At 32.0% G+C, this 16283-nt stretch overlaps 1 protein-coding gene across 2 annotated transcripts; it reads right to left on the reverse strand.

The window, feature by feature from the left end:
• Positions 1 to 2594: 2594 nt before the first annotated feature.
• On the reverse strand, positions 2595 to 6026 carry LOC18053590 (plant UBX domain-containing protein 1). 2 transcript variants are annotated; one of them, XM_006447103.2, is made up of 8 exons: positions 5796 to 6026; positions 4681 to 4777; positions 4465 to 4533; positions 4176 to 4243; positions 3896 to 4025; positions 3692 to 3796; positions 2960 to 3173; positions 2595 to 2823 (listed from the first exon to the last, which is right to left on the reverse strand). In XM_006447103.2, exons 1-7 carry the CDS (start codon positions 5877 to 5879, stop codon positions 2974 to 2976), a joined length of 753 nt encoding a protein of 250 aa, XP_006447166.1. In that variant the 5' UTR covers positions 5880 to 6026; the 3' UTR covers positions 2595 to 2823; positions 2960 to 2973. The 2 variants fall into 2 exon arrangements, 1 of the variants encoding a protein (XP_006447166.1); XR_002907243.1 differs by lacking the exon at positions 4681 to 4777 and having other exon boundaries at positions 5796 to 6025.
• Between the last annotated feature and the right edge of the window lie 10257 nt (positions 6027 to 16283).

Consider the following 16283-nt stretch of genomic DNA (forward strand, 5'->3'; position numbering starts at 1 on the left):
CAAAACAACTTGTCAATACATTGATATATCAAAGCCACTTGTCGTACATATATCAAAACGACTTTTCACATTTGATATAGCAAAACAACTTGTCTTGTATATATATTGAAACTACTTGTCATATTTACACCAAAACCACATATCGTATCCATTTATTTATCAAAACAACTTGTCATACATTTATACCAAAACGACTGGTCATGCATATGGAATATCAAAAAGACATGTCATACATTTATTTATGAAAATGACTTGTCATATGTATTTATAATAAAACAACCTATCATATGTCTTTTTTTTATACGGCTTGTCATACGTTCATAATAATATCCAAATGACTTTTCATACAAACGTCAGACAACGTATTGTGTATATTGATAAATTTACTAATTTAGGAATTCATTTTGAATAATTGAACATTCTCAAACTGTTTCTTTGTTAACCACTAAATTTGGGATGGTTTGGTGTAGTTCCTCTACGCTTAGGACATCAAACCTCCTTCTCAATTCGTTCTTTTCCTTCTTCCATAACTCGAGCTCATACAAGGAAAAGATAAGAGGGCCTATATATACGACCTCCAATTGAACCATAACGACTACCTTTAATTTTGCCTGTAGCCACACATTCAAGATTATGCGGGACGATACATAAAAGTTTCTTTTTTGGCTCTCATAATTCAATATATTCTTTTTGAGTAGGTGATATATAAAAAATCCTCTTCTTTTTATCGTGCTTTCAATAAATATAAATGCATGACAAGTTGTTTTGATAATAACATATGACAAGTCATTTTTGGTTTGTATATTCAATATATTCTTTTTTGGCTCTCTCTTAACTCTATGTCTCTTAACGATAATTCAATATATTCTTTTTGAGTAGGTGATATATAAAAAAATCCTCTTCTTTTATCTTGTTTTTGATAAAGATAAATGTATGACAAGTTGTTTTGATAATAACATATGACAAATCATTTTTAATAATAATATTGCAAGCCATTTTTATATATGTATGACAAGTTGTTTTGACATTATAAATATACATATATGACAATTCGTTTTGAAATAAATGATGATGAGTGGCTTTGATATATCAATGTATACGACAAGCTGTTTCGGTACATTATGAAAAGTCATTTTGATACATATACGACATGTATGACACGTCGTTTTGGTGTATGTCTATATAGCAAATCGTTTTTCATATACGTATGTATGACATGTCATTGTTATGCATAAACATAAATGACAAGTCATTTTTATTTATAAGTCGCTCTCAAATAAATATACGATAAGTCGTTTTATATAAAAATATTATGATAAGTCGTTTTTATTAATACATGTGTATGATTAGTCGTTTTAATATATATTATGTATGAAACGTCATTTTATGAAAATATCAATCAAACTACAAGTATTTTTGAAAACAAATTCAAAAGGGTTATGGATTTAGAAGGGTGTTAACTTTAACATAAGTGCAGGCAAGTTGTTTTGATAAATAATATGTATGCCACATCGTTTTATTTGCATGACAAATTGCTTTGAAATAGACTAAAATTTAAATAGGTTAAAATTTAAATGAGTTAGAATTATAATGAAAACTAGAAATCTACATAATTTGTTTTCTTAAAGTTGAGAGAATTGGAATTCAGATGAGCTCTATTGGTGTTTTTATTTTAGAATCATGATGAATTGTTACAACCCAAAATTGTTGTGGACCATCTTAAATTGATTCTCATGCTTCACTCTTATTTTGTGAAGTCAACACAATAAATCTAACTCTTACTTTGTGAAGTCAACATTGCCGTCAATAAATCTAATCTTGGTTTACAATTTTCGACAATTAAACGGACCATAAAAGTCTGATTCACGACTGAGAGGCCCTTGTTTGAATTTTGGGAATATGTTTATCCAATTTGCTTGTACGCCAAGTTAAGCGCTTCAACACTAAACATAACTTTTATGGGCTAGCCCAGAAGCTTTAACAGGGAGTGGGCTTTTTAACACCCCGTCATATTTCTGTTAGACCCCCCCTGATGGAAATTAAATAACCCAACACCGCTTAGATCTTTTCTCGTTTTAAATGAAAATACAATTAAGCACCTAGATCAATTATTCCTTTAACAAACTTTTTTTCATAATTGATATATTTTAAATTTTATTGAAATATATATTTTTTTGAAAAATTATAAAAGTTTACAGTTATAAAAATTATATAATACGAAGAAATTTTTTTAAGAAGATTTATATAAGGATGCATTTTTGGGTAAAATTTTATGGAACAATGATTAATTTTAATATATAATTTATAAATATCAATTAAACTAAGAGCATTTTTTATTAATTTTATAAGTATTTTGGAGGGGTGTTAACTTGAAACCCAACTGAGACAATATACAATCAATGCTATACATAAATATAGCAGTTTAATTGAACAAATAAACTAACGAAGTTACCACTTTCGGTATCAAATCATGTAAATTCCTCTTCCAATAACACATTGCCATCAATTTTGCAAATTTAAGATTAAAAATTCCTCAAAACAAAAATTCCTCATCTACAAAATGGACGAGTTAACCAATAATAAGAACATTGGTATGCTAGTGGCTAAATTAAAAACAATAATTAAAAGGAACAACTCTGATACAAAGACATTCACACATTATTGTATAAACAACCACAACAGAAATTAGGGTAGCAGCTTTGCTGAAAGAACAAACCTGCTTCAGACCCTTTACAAATTAAACCAATTTGTATGCCATCTGCCTTGATCTATTCTTTGAACTGAACTTTTAATAAGACTTCAAGAGCAGATGTTGAAGCGCACCTGCACCAACAAAAAGCCAAAATCAGTCTCCTAATTTCTTTCTTCTATCTAAATATTTCTTTTCTTGGCAGGTTGAGATGAAGACAGATAACCCAGATGAAACAGGCCATAGTCAAACAAGGCACAAAGAGCTCACTTGATGTGGTCATATCACATTTTCAGCCACTTAGGCTTGACAGACTTTTTCTCAGCAGGTTTAGGGTCTTGAGTGACTGGAGGACGAATAACGGTTGCAGGTTCTGGTGCACTCTGAACAGGGTCTGGCTGCTCAGCAATGACTTCCAAACCTTTCAAAGACATAACATCTTCGTGAAGGAATGGGCCTGAGTTAGCAGCTACCACATCATCACCTGGACTCAACATACAAAACAAATAAGCTCTTTGCTACAATCCTCAATCAATAGACTATATTGCAAGGGTTCAAGGGCAATATTCACTGGGTGGGTAACCTCAAATTATAGAATTGAAATGTTTTCATCGGATAGGACCGAAACTCACTTCTCAAGCAGCTAAAAGGGTGGAAGGAAAATGGAGTATCTTCATTCACTAAATATCAGATCATCACATCCATAATACTAGAAACAAAAAAGAAAAATCTTCCTTATCAACCAGAACTGAATTCATGGAGCACAACACAATTTTAATAAAGTAACTTATTAATTTTCAGTGGTACATTAAAGCTTCCAGCCATGCTTGGCAAATGAAATGCATTTTTAAATCTTATGGAACTAGCAGTCTACTCAGCCGCCAAGAAAGTACGAAATGAACAGCCATATTCAGAAAAGGGGGGGTGGGGGAGATTGACGACAATAAATTCTAAGAAATTCAAGATCCCTACATTCTTATGGCAACAACAACATGAGCTAACCTTTTGGAAGATCATATGAAAAATACACAATAGCACCGGGAATAAAGCTAGCTGAAAAAAAATCTTGTGACATGTCTTTTATTATCTTCTTCGGAGGAGTAGTATCTGCAAAATGACCAATGGTGAGGCTTACAGCATCATTTTCAGAATCAACCGTCAATTGCATAGAAAATATCCAAGGTGTATAATCTAAATGTACTTTACATAAATAGAATGGTAGATCTGGCTGAGAAAGCACTCTCTTGAGAAAATCAACCAAACTCTGCATTGTTTCCGATGGATGGAAATTGACTTCTAATGTGTGATTATCAGGAAAGCGGACCCTTATTACAGCCTGCATGCATGTGATACATAAGTTATACACTCACTGACCCGAACTAGGATTTGGAATTCATTAATCATATATTCATGATAGCTAATCAGTTTTCGAGCACTCACAACATGTGAACAAATAAAAAAATCACAGAAATGTTCCAGTGAGCACCTTTGTGAATTTGGACTTGCGAGCTGCCTCTTCTGCTTCTCGAATTTTTTTTGTCTTCAAGAATTTATCTGTTCATAATTCATTTAGACATCATTAGAACCATCAAATTACATGGACACTTGTATACATATATACATCAATATGAATTTCTTATTATTTTCTTAGACATATTTTTATCGTACTTATAATTAATTTCCCCAATAAATCGCACATTAATGTGCAAATAGGGGATTATTATGAAACTAAGGTACATACACTCATGAATAAATGCTGGCCAGAGGCAAATTACCTTCCTTTTTAGTTGCCAAAATTCGATAGTAATCTTCGGCAGTGAACTCATAAAAGTCATCTGGCTCGTCTAGTCAGAAAATAAACAAGCACTGCATCAGGGCTTCACAAATAAGATTTCATAGATGTTAAAGACACTACATATACTTTGATGGCTAGTATTAATGCATGCACAATTGGCCTAGTAAAGGGTTTTAAGAGTTATGGTGATTTATACCACTGCTGGAGACAACAGTTGGTGATGAAGAAAGTGCAGATGTTTCAAAAACACGGATTTCTCGTCCAAACTTTTCTTTTGCAGCAGCAAGCTTAGCCTAATACCATTCAGCCCAATAAAGTCAGAATATTTAATATAATCTAGCTAAAAACAATCATTGAGATTAAAAGGTATCAATTCAGACGTAATAAGTAATCTTTCACTGAAAATCATGTGAAAGAAGAGAATGAAATGACTTGCACCAAGGCAATGCTTATAATAACAAGATAAAACCCATTATCATTCTGATTGGTGTATATGTCAATAATCCAATAACCACGAAGCATTAATTGTCCAAACGATTAAGATTTGGTCTTTGTTAGACTTGAGCGATTGATTTTGTCTCAAACAACATTGATGACATAGCATGTGCTAACCTAAAGGAATACTAATCCACTCTACTAAAACTGTCAAAATAAAACCACAAGTAGCCTGCATAATTCTTCACATGCTGTCTCTGGTAAATCCCAAACCTCCTTCCAGAAACTGTTATACTATTGAATCATCATACTACCAGACAATAAGGTGGACATTAACTGATTTCAACAATTCTATCGCCATGAACTGAAGAATATTCCATTGTTCTAAATCCCCTCCTACCCTTATAATAATACTACTAAATTCATACCTTGCAACATCATGAACAGAAAAGTGAAAACATAGGAATTCAGTGGATAGCAAGAACAAACAGACAGTTTAAATTGGAAAGCAACAATCCTATTCCCACACTACACTCCGTCAAAAAGCTGATAAGAATTAAGCGATACAAGACTCAATTTTTCAATCAAAACATCTTGATGTTGCCCAAAAGCACGTCTCAATACAACCCAAAGAACCTTCACAACACTAAAGATCACTCTTTGCATCCCCAAGCCTAACAATCTCCTTAGGCTTTTCACATATTCTCACGAAACAAGAAATAACACATCACATAAACAAATAATGGCTTCTCAACGAATGTGCACAAACCCACATCAAGAATCAAACAATTACAACAAACAAGCAATTTTAAACAAACCCCACATCAGCCAATGAATCAAAATCAAGAAAATATTGCACAAGGAAAAGAAAGGCACCTTAGCTGATTCAACTTCCATCGGATCAACGTAAGTGTGTCTTCTCCTCTTCAAAGGCACCGGCGTTGAACCATCAACAAACATCAGCGACCAAAGTAAAGTCCAGGGCTTCGTCGAGTCCTTATTGCGAATCTTTCTTTACGCAACTCAAATGTAAGAATTTATATTCATTCCTTTCCTCTTCAACAAGTCGGTGGTTTCACGTGCGATGCGAATTGCAATCACTTTGAGTCCAAATTCTGCAGATATTTTGTTGGACCGGGTCGGTCTACACTAGTGGGGTAAGTAAATTGCGCTTCTACGTGGTCCACACGGATACTTCTACGTAGAGCTGAGAAAATTTGATACGACTCAATTATCTGACACGAATAAATGAGTATTAATCCTTAAATTTAATATAATTATTAAATAAATTAAGTTTAGGTCGACATAATTTTTTTCTTTTCGGGTTAGGGTTAAAAGTTGTTAACTCATTTATTCGATCAATAACTCAATTATATTTTCTATTTTAAAATAATTTATAAGTTTTTATTATCAAAACTCAAATATTAGAGATGATTCTCTCTTTTGTTTTTATTTTTTGAAAAGATGAATATAAACACAATATTTTATTTATAAAATTTTATATACATTTAGAGTTTCAATAATGTAAATGTGTAAAATATTGTTAGACATGTATATTTTATAATATCGATATATAATATTATATATATAATTAAAACTTTAATAGTGTAAATGTGTAATATTTTGGTAGATATGTAAATTTTATAGTATCGATAAATTATGTATGTATTTATGTATGTACAACAATGTGTAAATGTTTGATGTAAATTTTATTTAATATATAGATATTAAATGAGTTATTGAGTAACTCAATTATTTTTTCGTGTCAGATTGTGTCTCAAAATTTTGACACGATTATAATAGGTCGGGTTTGGATCGACCTAAATTTGACACAACACGAAGTTGACACGAGCACGACCCGATGACCCGTTTTGCCAGCTCTACTTCTATGAACATTCTATAAATAAATTAATAATTTTACGATGTGTTTATTAAACTAAAATTAGAATGGGTTAAAATTGGAACCAGTGAGAATATGAGTGCACTAGAATGTAAATAAAAAAATAAGAATAAGAATAAGTTTTTTACTTAAGGTAAAAGAATCAGCATCAGAATCGGAATGAACTCCATTCCTAATAACATGATTACTTTATCCTAGAATTGGAATGAATTGTTTTAAATTACTAAAAATACCCATTGTTAATTGTTATTCCTAACATTATTTGTATCTATAATAATATTAACAATAATAAGAATAAAAATAATAATAAAACTAATAATAATAATAATAATAATAATAATAATGTAGACAATAATAATAGATAACAATAATAAAATAAATACTTTTTTATAATTATGATAATAATAACAAAAAAATGAAGGATAATAATAGAATTAATAGATGATGATGATTATCATTATTATTATTGTTGTTGTTGTTATATATTATTATTATTAATATAGTATATTGTTATTAATTATTATTACTACTACTACGATGCTTTTTTTATTTTTTGGTTTTTATATTTAGATGAAATAACTCAATTTGTAAATTTATAACAATAACCTAAAATTTCATGTAAAATACTTAATTCTAAATTTAATCAATTTAAATTGAAAAATAAAATTTCAACATCAATCCAACTCAAATTCTCAAATTTGATTATGAAATACATAAGTTCATCAAAACTAAAAAGTGCTTTCTATTTTGTTTTTTAAAATCACAAACTAGTATTCAAAAGTAATTTACCATTTATTCACTTTAAATATTTTTAGGTTTAAATATTTTTAAATTTAAATTTAAAAAAATTGAAAAAAAAATGTTGGCAGATACCAATGTAAGTACCCACTAGATATTTGGCACATACTAAATGTGGGTTTTAAGTTGTAATACCAAACCCACCGACAACGGACAAAATAACCTACAACGGACGAGTTTTGATGGATAAATTTGAGTGAATTTACGGGTACTATTATCATCCTTAAACTTGGTCCCAAATAAATTTATGCGAAAAAACCCCCCATTAACCTTTGTAATTAGATGCAATAACTATTTTATCTTTACTTTTTAAATTATTTATTTCATCTTTACTTTTTGTTTAAAAGGAGTTTGAGATATTGATCTGAACTAGTAAGTTGATTAGACGTGGCTAGAAAAGTCAATTAAATAAAGTTAGCCCATTTAATTAAATAGCAGGATTGCTCAGAGAAAACAAAAGATAAAGTCCTTGGAAAAGGACGATTTTAGTAAATACGATCAACATCAAGGGCTATTATTAGAACCCAAATTTAGTTGCCAGAGTTAATACGTGAACAGTAGCATGTTATTATGAAAAAGAATAAAATATTTCTTTTTGGCTAAAATGAAGGAGCTAATGAGGGTGTAGATTCCTTAAGCAAAGTAATGAGGAGGAACCATGTCACCTACCCCTGTTGTTTTATAAAAAGCTGCAAGACCATAACGCTAAAGCAAAATACAGAAGCAAAGATGGCGCTGAAGGCTTTTTGCCCCCAAGCTCACCAATGTCACCATCAAAAGTGAAACAAATGAAAATGCCAAAATAACCTCACCTAAGGGAGGCCAAGCAGTGAATATCCGTCAAATGTCCAAAATTGACCAAATTAACCCTCAACCACACTCCAATAGGAAGCTCAAGAATTCTCCAAAATGGGTAACATCTTATCCATTAAAAAAATGCATTTGTCTTTTTCAACTTAAACAACTAACGCCATTACTAAAGATTCAAAATTCTTTACACCTTGAGGCCATTTCTTTATTGTCCAAAATCTTACTTGAGCATCGGAGTGTGGTCATTGGCCATTGTTGACTCAATCTCTAACCTCAGTTTATTCCATTTTATAAGTTTAAAATAGCTCAATAGCTTAAGGGTTTCATCTACGTCTTAACTTTCAACACCTAAAACTCGTCGAGTTATCTTTCCTCCTCTTGTAAAATGAGACCTCAAGCTTAACAAGGCAACTTTACTTCCTTCTAAATAAATTTATTTGTTTTAACTGAATCCACCAAAATCCTGTTAAAACACTTTTCAACAATAACCCTAGTTACCATTTCATGAATTTATAGTTAGTTTATTAAATAATTCATTGAGGACAAAATAGAATTTTTAATTAAATAGATACAAATCATTTTAAAATAAAAATTTCAAGTACAATTAAATAAAATTTGCGTAATACCCCAACATCTTGATGCCGTTGGGAACCGAGATGTTACGAAACAATTTGTTCCATCATCCTTAAAACTCATGCAAATAATAAAGAACAAAAAGCATAAATCTAAACTTGACATCCAACCCATAATTGAATTTCAGAAATTTTCGCTTATCGTCTATATGGAAACTCACTCATCCAAAGAGCCTAGCATAATAACATATAAAAGTCTCGAACAAAAACATCCATCTATAAACTCAATCTAGAAAATGTTATAAGATGAGGAGTGAACTACTAACTTGGTAAGTAAACCCATACATAACATTATCCTATGTCTATCTAGTATATGATAACTATTTATTGAAGCACTTATGTCTTTAAACAATGAGCATTTAAGTCTTTCGGACGTTAAAACAATTAAACAAATTTAAAATCATATGTGAAGTACAAATCAATATGATATCATATTTGAATGCATGTATTAATCATTTAAAAATATAAATATATAGACAAATAACTTTTAAGCCAAAAATCATTTGAACATATAACCATTTTATCAATAAATCATTTCATTTAAAACAATTGCTTATGCCACGTAGTAGGGGTGTTCAAAATCCAATCTAATCCACTTAATCCGTCTAATATGTAGAAATCCAATTTATGGATTGGTGGATTAAATTGGATTGAAAATTTAAAAATTCGTAGTCAATAGATTGGATATAGATTTACTTCTATAAATCTACAAAAATCCGCGAATCCGTAAAAAATAAAAATATTTATTTAATAAAAAATTAAACTTGTAAATATAGTACTATACTTGTTAATAATTAAATAAGTTAAAATATAATTACATTAACACTATATTATATATTATCCGATAATAATATAAATAAAATTAATTAAATAAAAAAATACAGTTCTCTAAGCAGTTAATTTTCATGTACTAATCTACACAAATGAGATTTTTTCTTTTTTGGGTGTTATATTTTGAAACTTTGAATGTATTTTCTAGTTTATTTAAACAATTAATTTATTTAAATCTATTTAATTTGAATTTGATCGGTAGTAAAATTATTTTATATTAAATTTTTTATTTATTTAGTTCATGGTTAGGACATAATTAACAATTTTTAGCTCGCAAACTAATCCGCAAAATGATGGATTGGGTCAAATCCGCATCCGATCCGCAGACTTATGAATTAGATTTGGATTGAATTTCACCAATTAGTGGATTGAATTTGATTAAAAATCTATAATTCGCAAAATTGTTGATCGGATATGGATTAATATCAAATCCGCAAAATCCTATTCACGAACACCCGTACCACTTAGTGTCCATATACTCTTGGCGACCTAACCAGTCAATAGATCAACTGTAATCTTGGTGACTTGGCCAACAAATATATGACCTATAATCCCCATGACTGAGCCAATTATTTAATTAGGATACTATACATTATAGTAAACATTAATATGTGTGCACAATACATCTAGTTGTTCGAGTATATCAGTAACGATAACTACGGATAATGAACCAAAACCTTGAATACAATTTTCAATATTTCAATATCAATCTTATAAGACATCTAATTGGCAAAGTTTTACAAATATTTTTAAAGAAAACAATTTGTGGAAATACAAGTATTTTAAAGTCATTTTGAAAAAAAAACTTAAGAAAACTCTTTAAATCAACTTTTAGCGAAAATATAACTCATTTTCACAAAATATAATAAGAAAATAATTTCAAAACCATAAAATGCAAATTCATATGAATAACATTATTTTTTCTATATATACGTGTGTGTGTGTGTGTAATAAACATTATGCATTAATTCACTTCCCGCTGAGGTTCTCTCTGTTCTAGGCACCATCCCCATATCTATTGCAGCTATTGTCTAAAGTTGAGTTGGAGCCTGTACCATGTCGTCATCCTTAATTAATGAACCCTTTCCTGATTCCTTCACCTGGCTACTCCTCATTGGCTCTATATTCCTCTCTGTATCGGGTTGGGTTGACCCGAGAGCATTCTCTCTTCTCGGGTTAGGTTGACCAGTTTTTTCACCAGGTTGTTCTTGGCTCTCATTGTTTCCTGATGCTGCATTTGGTGCTCTCCATCGTTCTTTTTCTCGATTTTGCCTTGACCGTTCTACTTTAGTTTGTGCTTTCATCCATACCCCAAAGGCTAATTCATCTTTTGGCTGCCTTTTGTAGTCAAGGCATTCTTTTTACTGGTGTCCAATCTTTCCACAGGAAAAATAGAACTCCGATAATCTTTCATGGGCTACCCGCATTGACAGTTGTTCTCCTTCTTCTAACTTCAATACCAGACGTTTGGTTAATGGTTTTGTGACATCCACCAAAACTCTAATGCGTGCATAGGACCCAATACACTCCCCTGCTTAATTTGTTTCCACTTCTTCCACTTTACCAAATTTTCCCCATATCTCCTGTACACTCTCCTTATCCATGCACATGAGAGGCATGTTGTGAATTTGCACCCAAAAGGAAGTATGAGTGAAGTCTTGTTTTTTGATATCCCCAACCCCAGTTGGTTCTGCTGGTATCATTAGCGACCTGTTAAAATGCCATGGCCCCTCATACAAGATTCTCTTTTTTTCACTGGCTGAAGCAAACTTAAAGATAAAAATATTGTCTCCTACACTCTCCATTTTCAGCGCCTTTGTAGATCTCCAAGCTTGCTCTATAGTTACACTTAATCCCTCACGGGGCACACTTCGAGCATGAAGAATCTTCCCAACTAGACAGTGTGCTGCTAGTTTTTCCTCTTTTGTCTTCATTCTTCCTGCGAAGCTAATCATATTCTCCTCCTCTGACTTCAAAGTTATTGCTTCACACCTACGTATGAGTTCGTCATCATCCATCTCTTCCCTTTAACAACTATGGATTGCTCTTTAATACTATGGCCTTCCCCACCAACTAACTTTACTTCAGAAGTTTTCCTAAGCTTTAATAACCCCTGAGCACAATAACCCCTAGACGAAATCCCTGTAGTTATTTTTTAGAAATTTCCCCCAATCACACCCAACCCGTGAGTGACAATCTGGATCTACTCGAGATCCTCCTAAAGCTTCCTATCCAGGTGCCTTTCAAAGAGAAAGGCCTAGAGGAAGACACGACCCCTAATGGGTCTTTTTATATAACTGTCTTTTCAATATATATTTTTTTTGATAAGAAAGCATAACTTTCATAGATAAATTAAAAGAATAAGTACAAAAGATGAGGAGGACAGGTCCCAGCCAAACTGCAGGTTCATCAACTTTTAAAGCTAAACTTGCTAAGTTATGAGCAATGCTATTACAGCTTCTAGGAGTATGTTGGACTGTAACCTGAGATAATCTTTTCAGCCTTGTTTAACTTCGGAGATGGTCTACCCAATTTCCAAATTGCTTTTCTTCTTTCTTGTGATTAGGGTCACCACTTCCTTGCAATCAAATTCCACAATTAGAGGGATGCAAGCTTCCTTTTCTACAATTTTTAAACTCCAATCAACTGCCTCAACTTCTGCAGATGCTACATTGCCATAAAAACTGGATTTCTTTACAGCAACAGTTACAAAATCTCCCTTGTGATTTCTAATGGCAATTCCCAGCCCAACATATTGCTCTTGTGATTTTACAATTGCATCAACATTCATTTTAAGCCAACCTTCAGGAGGGGATTTCCAACTTGGTTGTGCATACGACCCTTGCTTTAGATGATCTTGCCTTGGCGAGCCTCTAGCTCTCTATAAGACTCCACTGTTGCTTCAACCTTTGCCACTGCTAACTGACCATCTAGATTCTTTTTTTCAAAAATAAATAGGTTCCTGAAGTGCCAAACGTCCAGCAGATTGCCACCATCAACTCCAAATCTCTAGTGTTTTTTGTTTTGGTCAATACATGTAGCACGCTCAATATGTCTTAATTGGCAAGGTGTTTCACATCTTCTTTAAACTTTGTAGTTTTCGACACCTTTTATGATGCTCTGCACTCTATCAGAGCATGAAAAACGTTTTCCCCTTTACAGCCACATCTCTGACACCATGGGTCATATTTCACTTTATTCTTCCACAAATTCTCAATTGTTGGCAACATATTTTGGACTGCTCTCCAAAAAAAGATCTTTATCTTTGCTGGAATTTTAAGCTTCCAAATCATATTCCATTATGTTAGGCTGGATCTTGAAGTGCTGGGACAACTTGGAAACTTTAACCGAAAAGCTATCTGATAGCCACTCTTCACAGAATATAATCTTTGCTTGTCATAAGCCCACACAAGTTGATCAGGTTCTGGGCCTTTTGGAAGGGAAAGTTGCATGATTCTTTCACTATCCTTAGGCATAAAGTGTTGCTTGATCATGTTCTCATTAGAGGTGGGCATTTTCGAGTTCGAATCAACCCGATCGGGTTTCGAGTTGGATAAAAAATCATTCGAACTCCACCCGAACTTATAACCCAATCCAATCCTATCCGAATTTAATTTGGATCGGATTAGATAGGGTTAAAAAGTCGGGTGGAGTTCGGATCGGATCGGATTCAGGTTAATTCGGGTTTGGATTAAATTCGGGTCAATTCGGGTCGGGTGAAATCGGATCAAATAAGGTTCGGGTCAATTCGGGTTTAAGCAATTTGGAGCTAATTTTCTTTGCCTTTGCCCTTTAATATGAATCCCGCCTAAAAATTCATCATAAACATTTAACAAATACCAATTTGTTGTAGAGATTAGAGAATTTTTAATTTATCCAAGTGCTAAAACATTAAGACAAACCCACCCCAATCCATTAATCCACATGAAAAATAATAAACATAGTAAGGATAATAATAATGTTGACCAATGAAATTTCAATTCAAATACCCTCTTGTCACATTGCTAACTAAGACATTTCTCTCCCACCTTCCTTGTCCTCCCTCATTCATCCATCCATTGATTTCAACCAACAAAAAAAGAAAACTACTATAGAATTAAATTCAAATGATTCAAAATTAAAAATTAACACAAAGTTTAAATTTAATAGTCTCCATCCAAAGCGCAATGTCCAATTCTAAAATCTAAACATTAATCTTTAGAACACAAAGTCACAAAATTAAATATAATTCAATAATTTCCATTTTCCAAAACACAAATGACAAAGTTCCAAAACCCAAAACACAACAAAGTTAAATGTAAATCTAGATCAACTTCCTCCACGACTCCACCGTTCCTCGCAAGCACTTTGACAACTTTTAATTTCAATTTCTTCTACTCCAAGTTGAAGAATTGAAGCATATATCCCCTAGAGAAAAATTGAAAAAATAATATATGATAACCGTTTAGCTACTTTCTTTAAGCCGCATTGCAAATAAAGGGACATTAAACACAAACATATATGCCCAATTCATGTGCGTACTTGATTAAATATAAGTAGAAAAAAATTAGTCAATCGTGGCTTATTTCATGGCATTCATCACCGAGTAAATTTAACAATAATCCTAATTCCTAAGTAATACCATTCCGCCAACTTCAATGTGTCTAAAATAAATAAAACAATTACAATATTACAATTTGACTTAAAAGTTAAAAGTTAAAACTATAACAACTATTGTCTATTATTATAGTGTAAATTACAACCTAAACATATAATATGAAATTATAAATAATAATATCTATTAAGAATTACCTTTCAAATATTCATAACACCCATATCAGCGCTCACTGTTTCCACCGTTGAAGCTTGTGATCTTACAAACTCTTTAAAATATCAAAAAAAAATTGAAATTAGTAAGTAACTTAAGTACATGTACATGCTATTTATAAAGTTATAATACATCTTAACTTTATAAAGTATAAGAAAAATAATACCTTCTTGTAGCTCCATATGAAATATTTGCTCTTTAATATCTTCTTGAAAGTTGTAGACAAGATTAGCAAAAAGTTTAGCTTGTAACCAATTTTTGGTACATATCAATGCCTCAATCATACAAGGGGTTAAAGAACTCCGATATTCATCAATGACGCGACGCCCAGTGCTAAAGGCAGATTCAAATGCCACTGTGGAAACATGTGAAATATAAGTGTGTAACTCAAGAGGGGGGTGAATTGGAAATTTAAAAATTATCCTAGCAAATCCACACAACAAGCAATCTAATGTCTTAATAAAAATTGAAAGCAATAAGTTCAATCAAAGTACAATAATTAAAGAGCAAGGGAAGAGAAAGCAAACTCAAGGATTTTTACGTGGTTCGGCAATCCCCGCCTACGTCCACGCCTCCAAGCACACCGGGCTTGAGGATTTCACTATCTAAGCATTTCCAAGGCTTCAAATGATTTCAATTGACTTCAAGGTGTCAATGAACCTTTACAACAAGAGATTATATCTCCAATCTCTTCACCCCAAGTGTTTCTCACACTTGTACTCTCACAATTTGATGTGAAATGAAAAATATAACAATCAATCTCTCTTTAAGAGTGGATATACAAATTGAAAAACAAAGATGATTTAATGAATGATGATTCACGAAGTTGAAGCTCAATATATGTTGTGTGCACTTGTTCTTGCTTGCTTGGATTACCAAAAATGAATTGGTTTTGAGTTTATATAGTTTGAGCTCAAAAACTAGCCGTTATGCACTTTTTGGTCGTAACCGGATTGCCGGTTACGGACATCCGGAATTCCGCTTAATGTTACCGTTACAGCCACAATTTTGAATTTCTGAACATCCGGATTGCCGCTTTGTCACATTTGGATTTTCGCTTATGCTCAGTAGCTTACTGCCCAACAACCGGATTTCCGTTTATCAGGATCCGGATTTTCACTTTCAATTCGGATAGATTCTGCCTAAAATCCAGACTTCCGTTTGTCAGAATCCAGATTGCAGTTTGCTACAGTAACTGCTATAGTGAATTTTTTTTAAATTTATAGTTTGACCCTAAAACTTTATAAAACTATAGTGTGGCCCAAAACGTTATGAAAGTTTACAAAAAGGTCCAATTTTAGAATTTTAAAATAATGCTTTGTCAATCCCACAATTTTCTGAAATTATGATTTCACCCAAACTATGTGAAATTATAGAATGACTCAAAAAATTTAAATAGTTTCAAATAGGTCCAAATCCGAAATTTCAAGCAATACTTGTTTATTTCAAAGTTTTCAAAATTCTTTCAATTAAACCATAAACTTTGAAAAACAACCAATTTCATAAAATCATTTTTCCATTAAATATGAAACATTTATAATGTGAAAATAATGATATATTTAAAAAGAATGAAAACAATCAATTTC

The sequence above is a fragment of the Citrus clementina genome, unplaced genomic scaffold, assembly GCF_000493195.1.
Source record: "Citrus clementina cultivar Clemenules unplaced genomic scaffold, Citrus_clementina_v1.0 scaffold_2, whole genome shotgun sequence".
Classification (NCBI taxonomy): domain Eukaryota; kingdom Viridiplantae; phylum Streptophyta; class Magnoliopsida; order Sapindales; family Rutaceae; genus Citrus; species Citrus x clementina.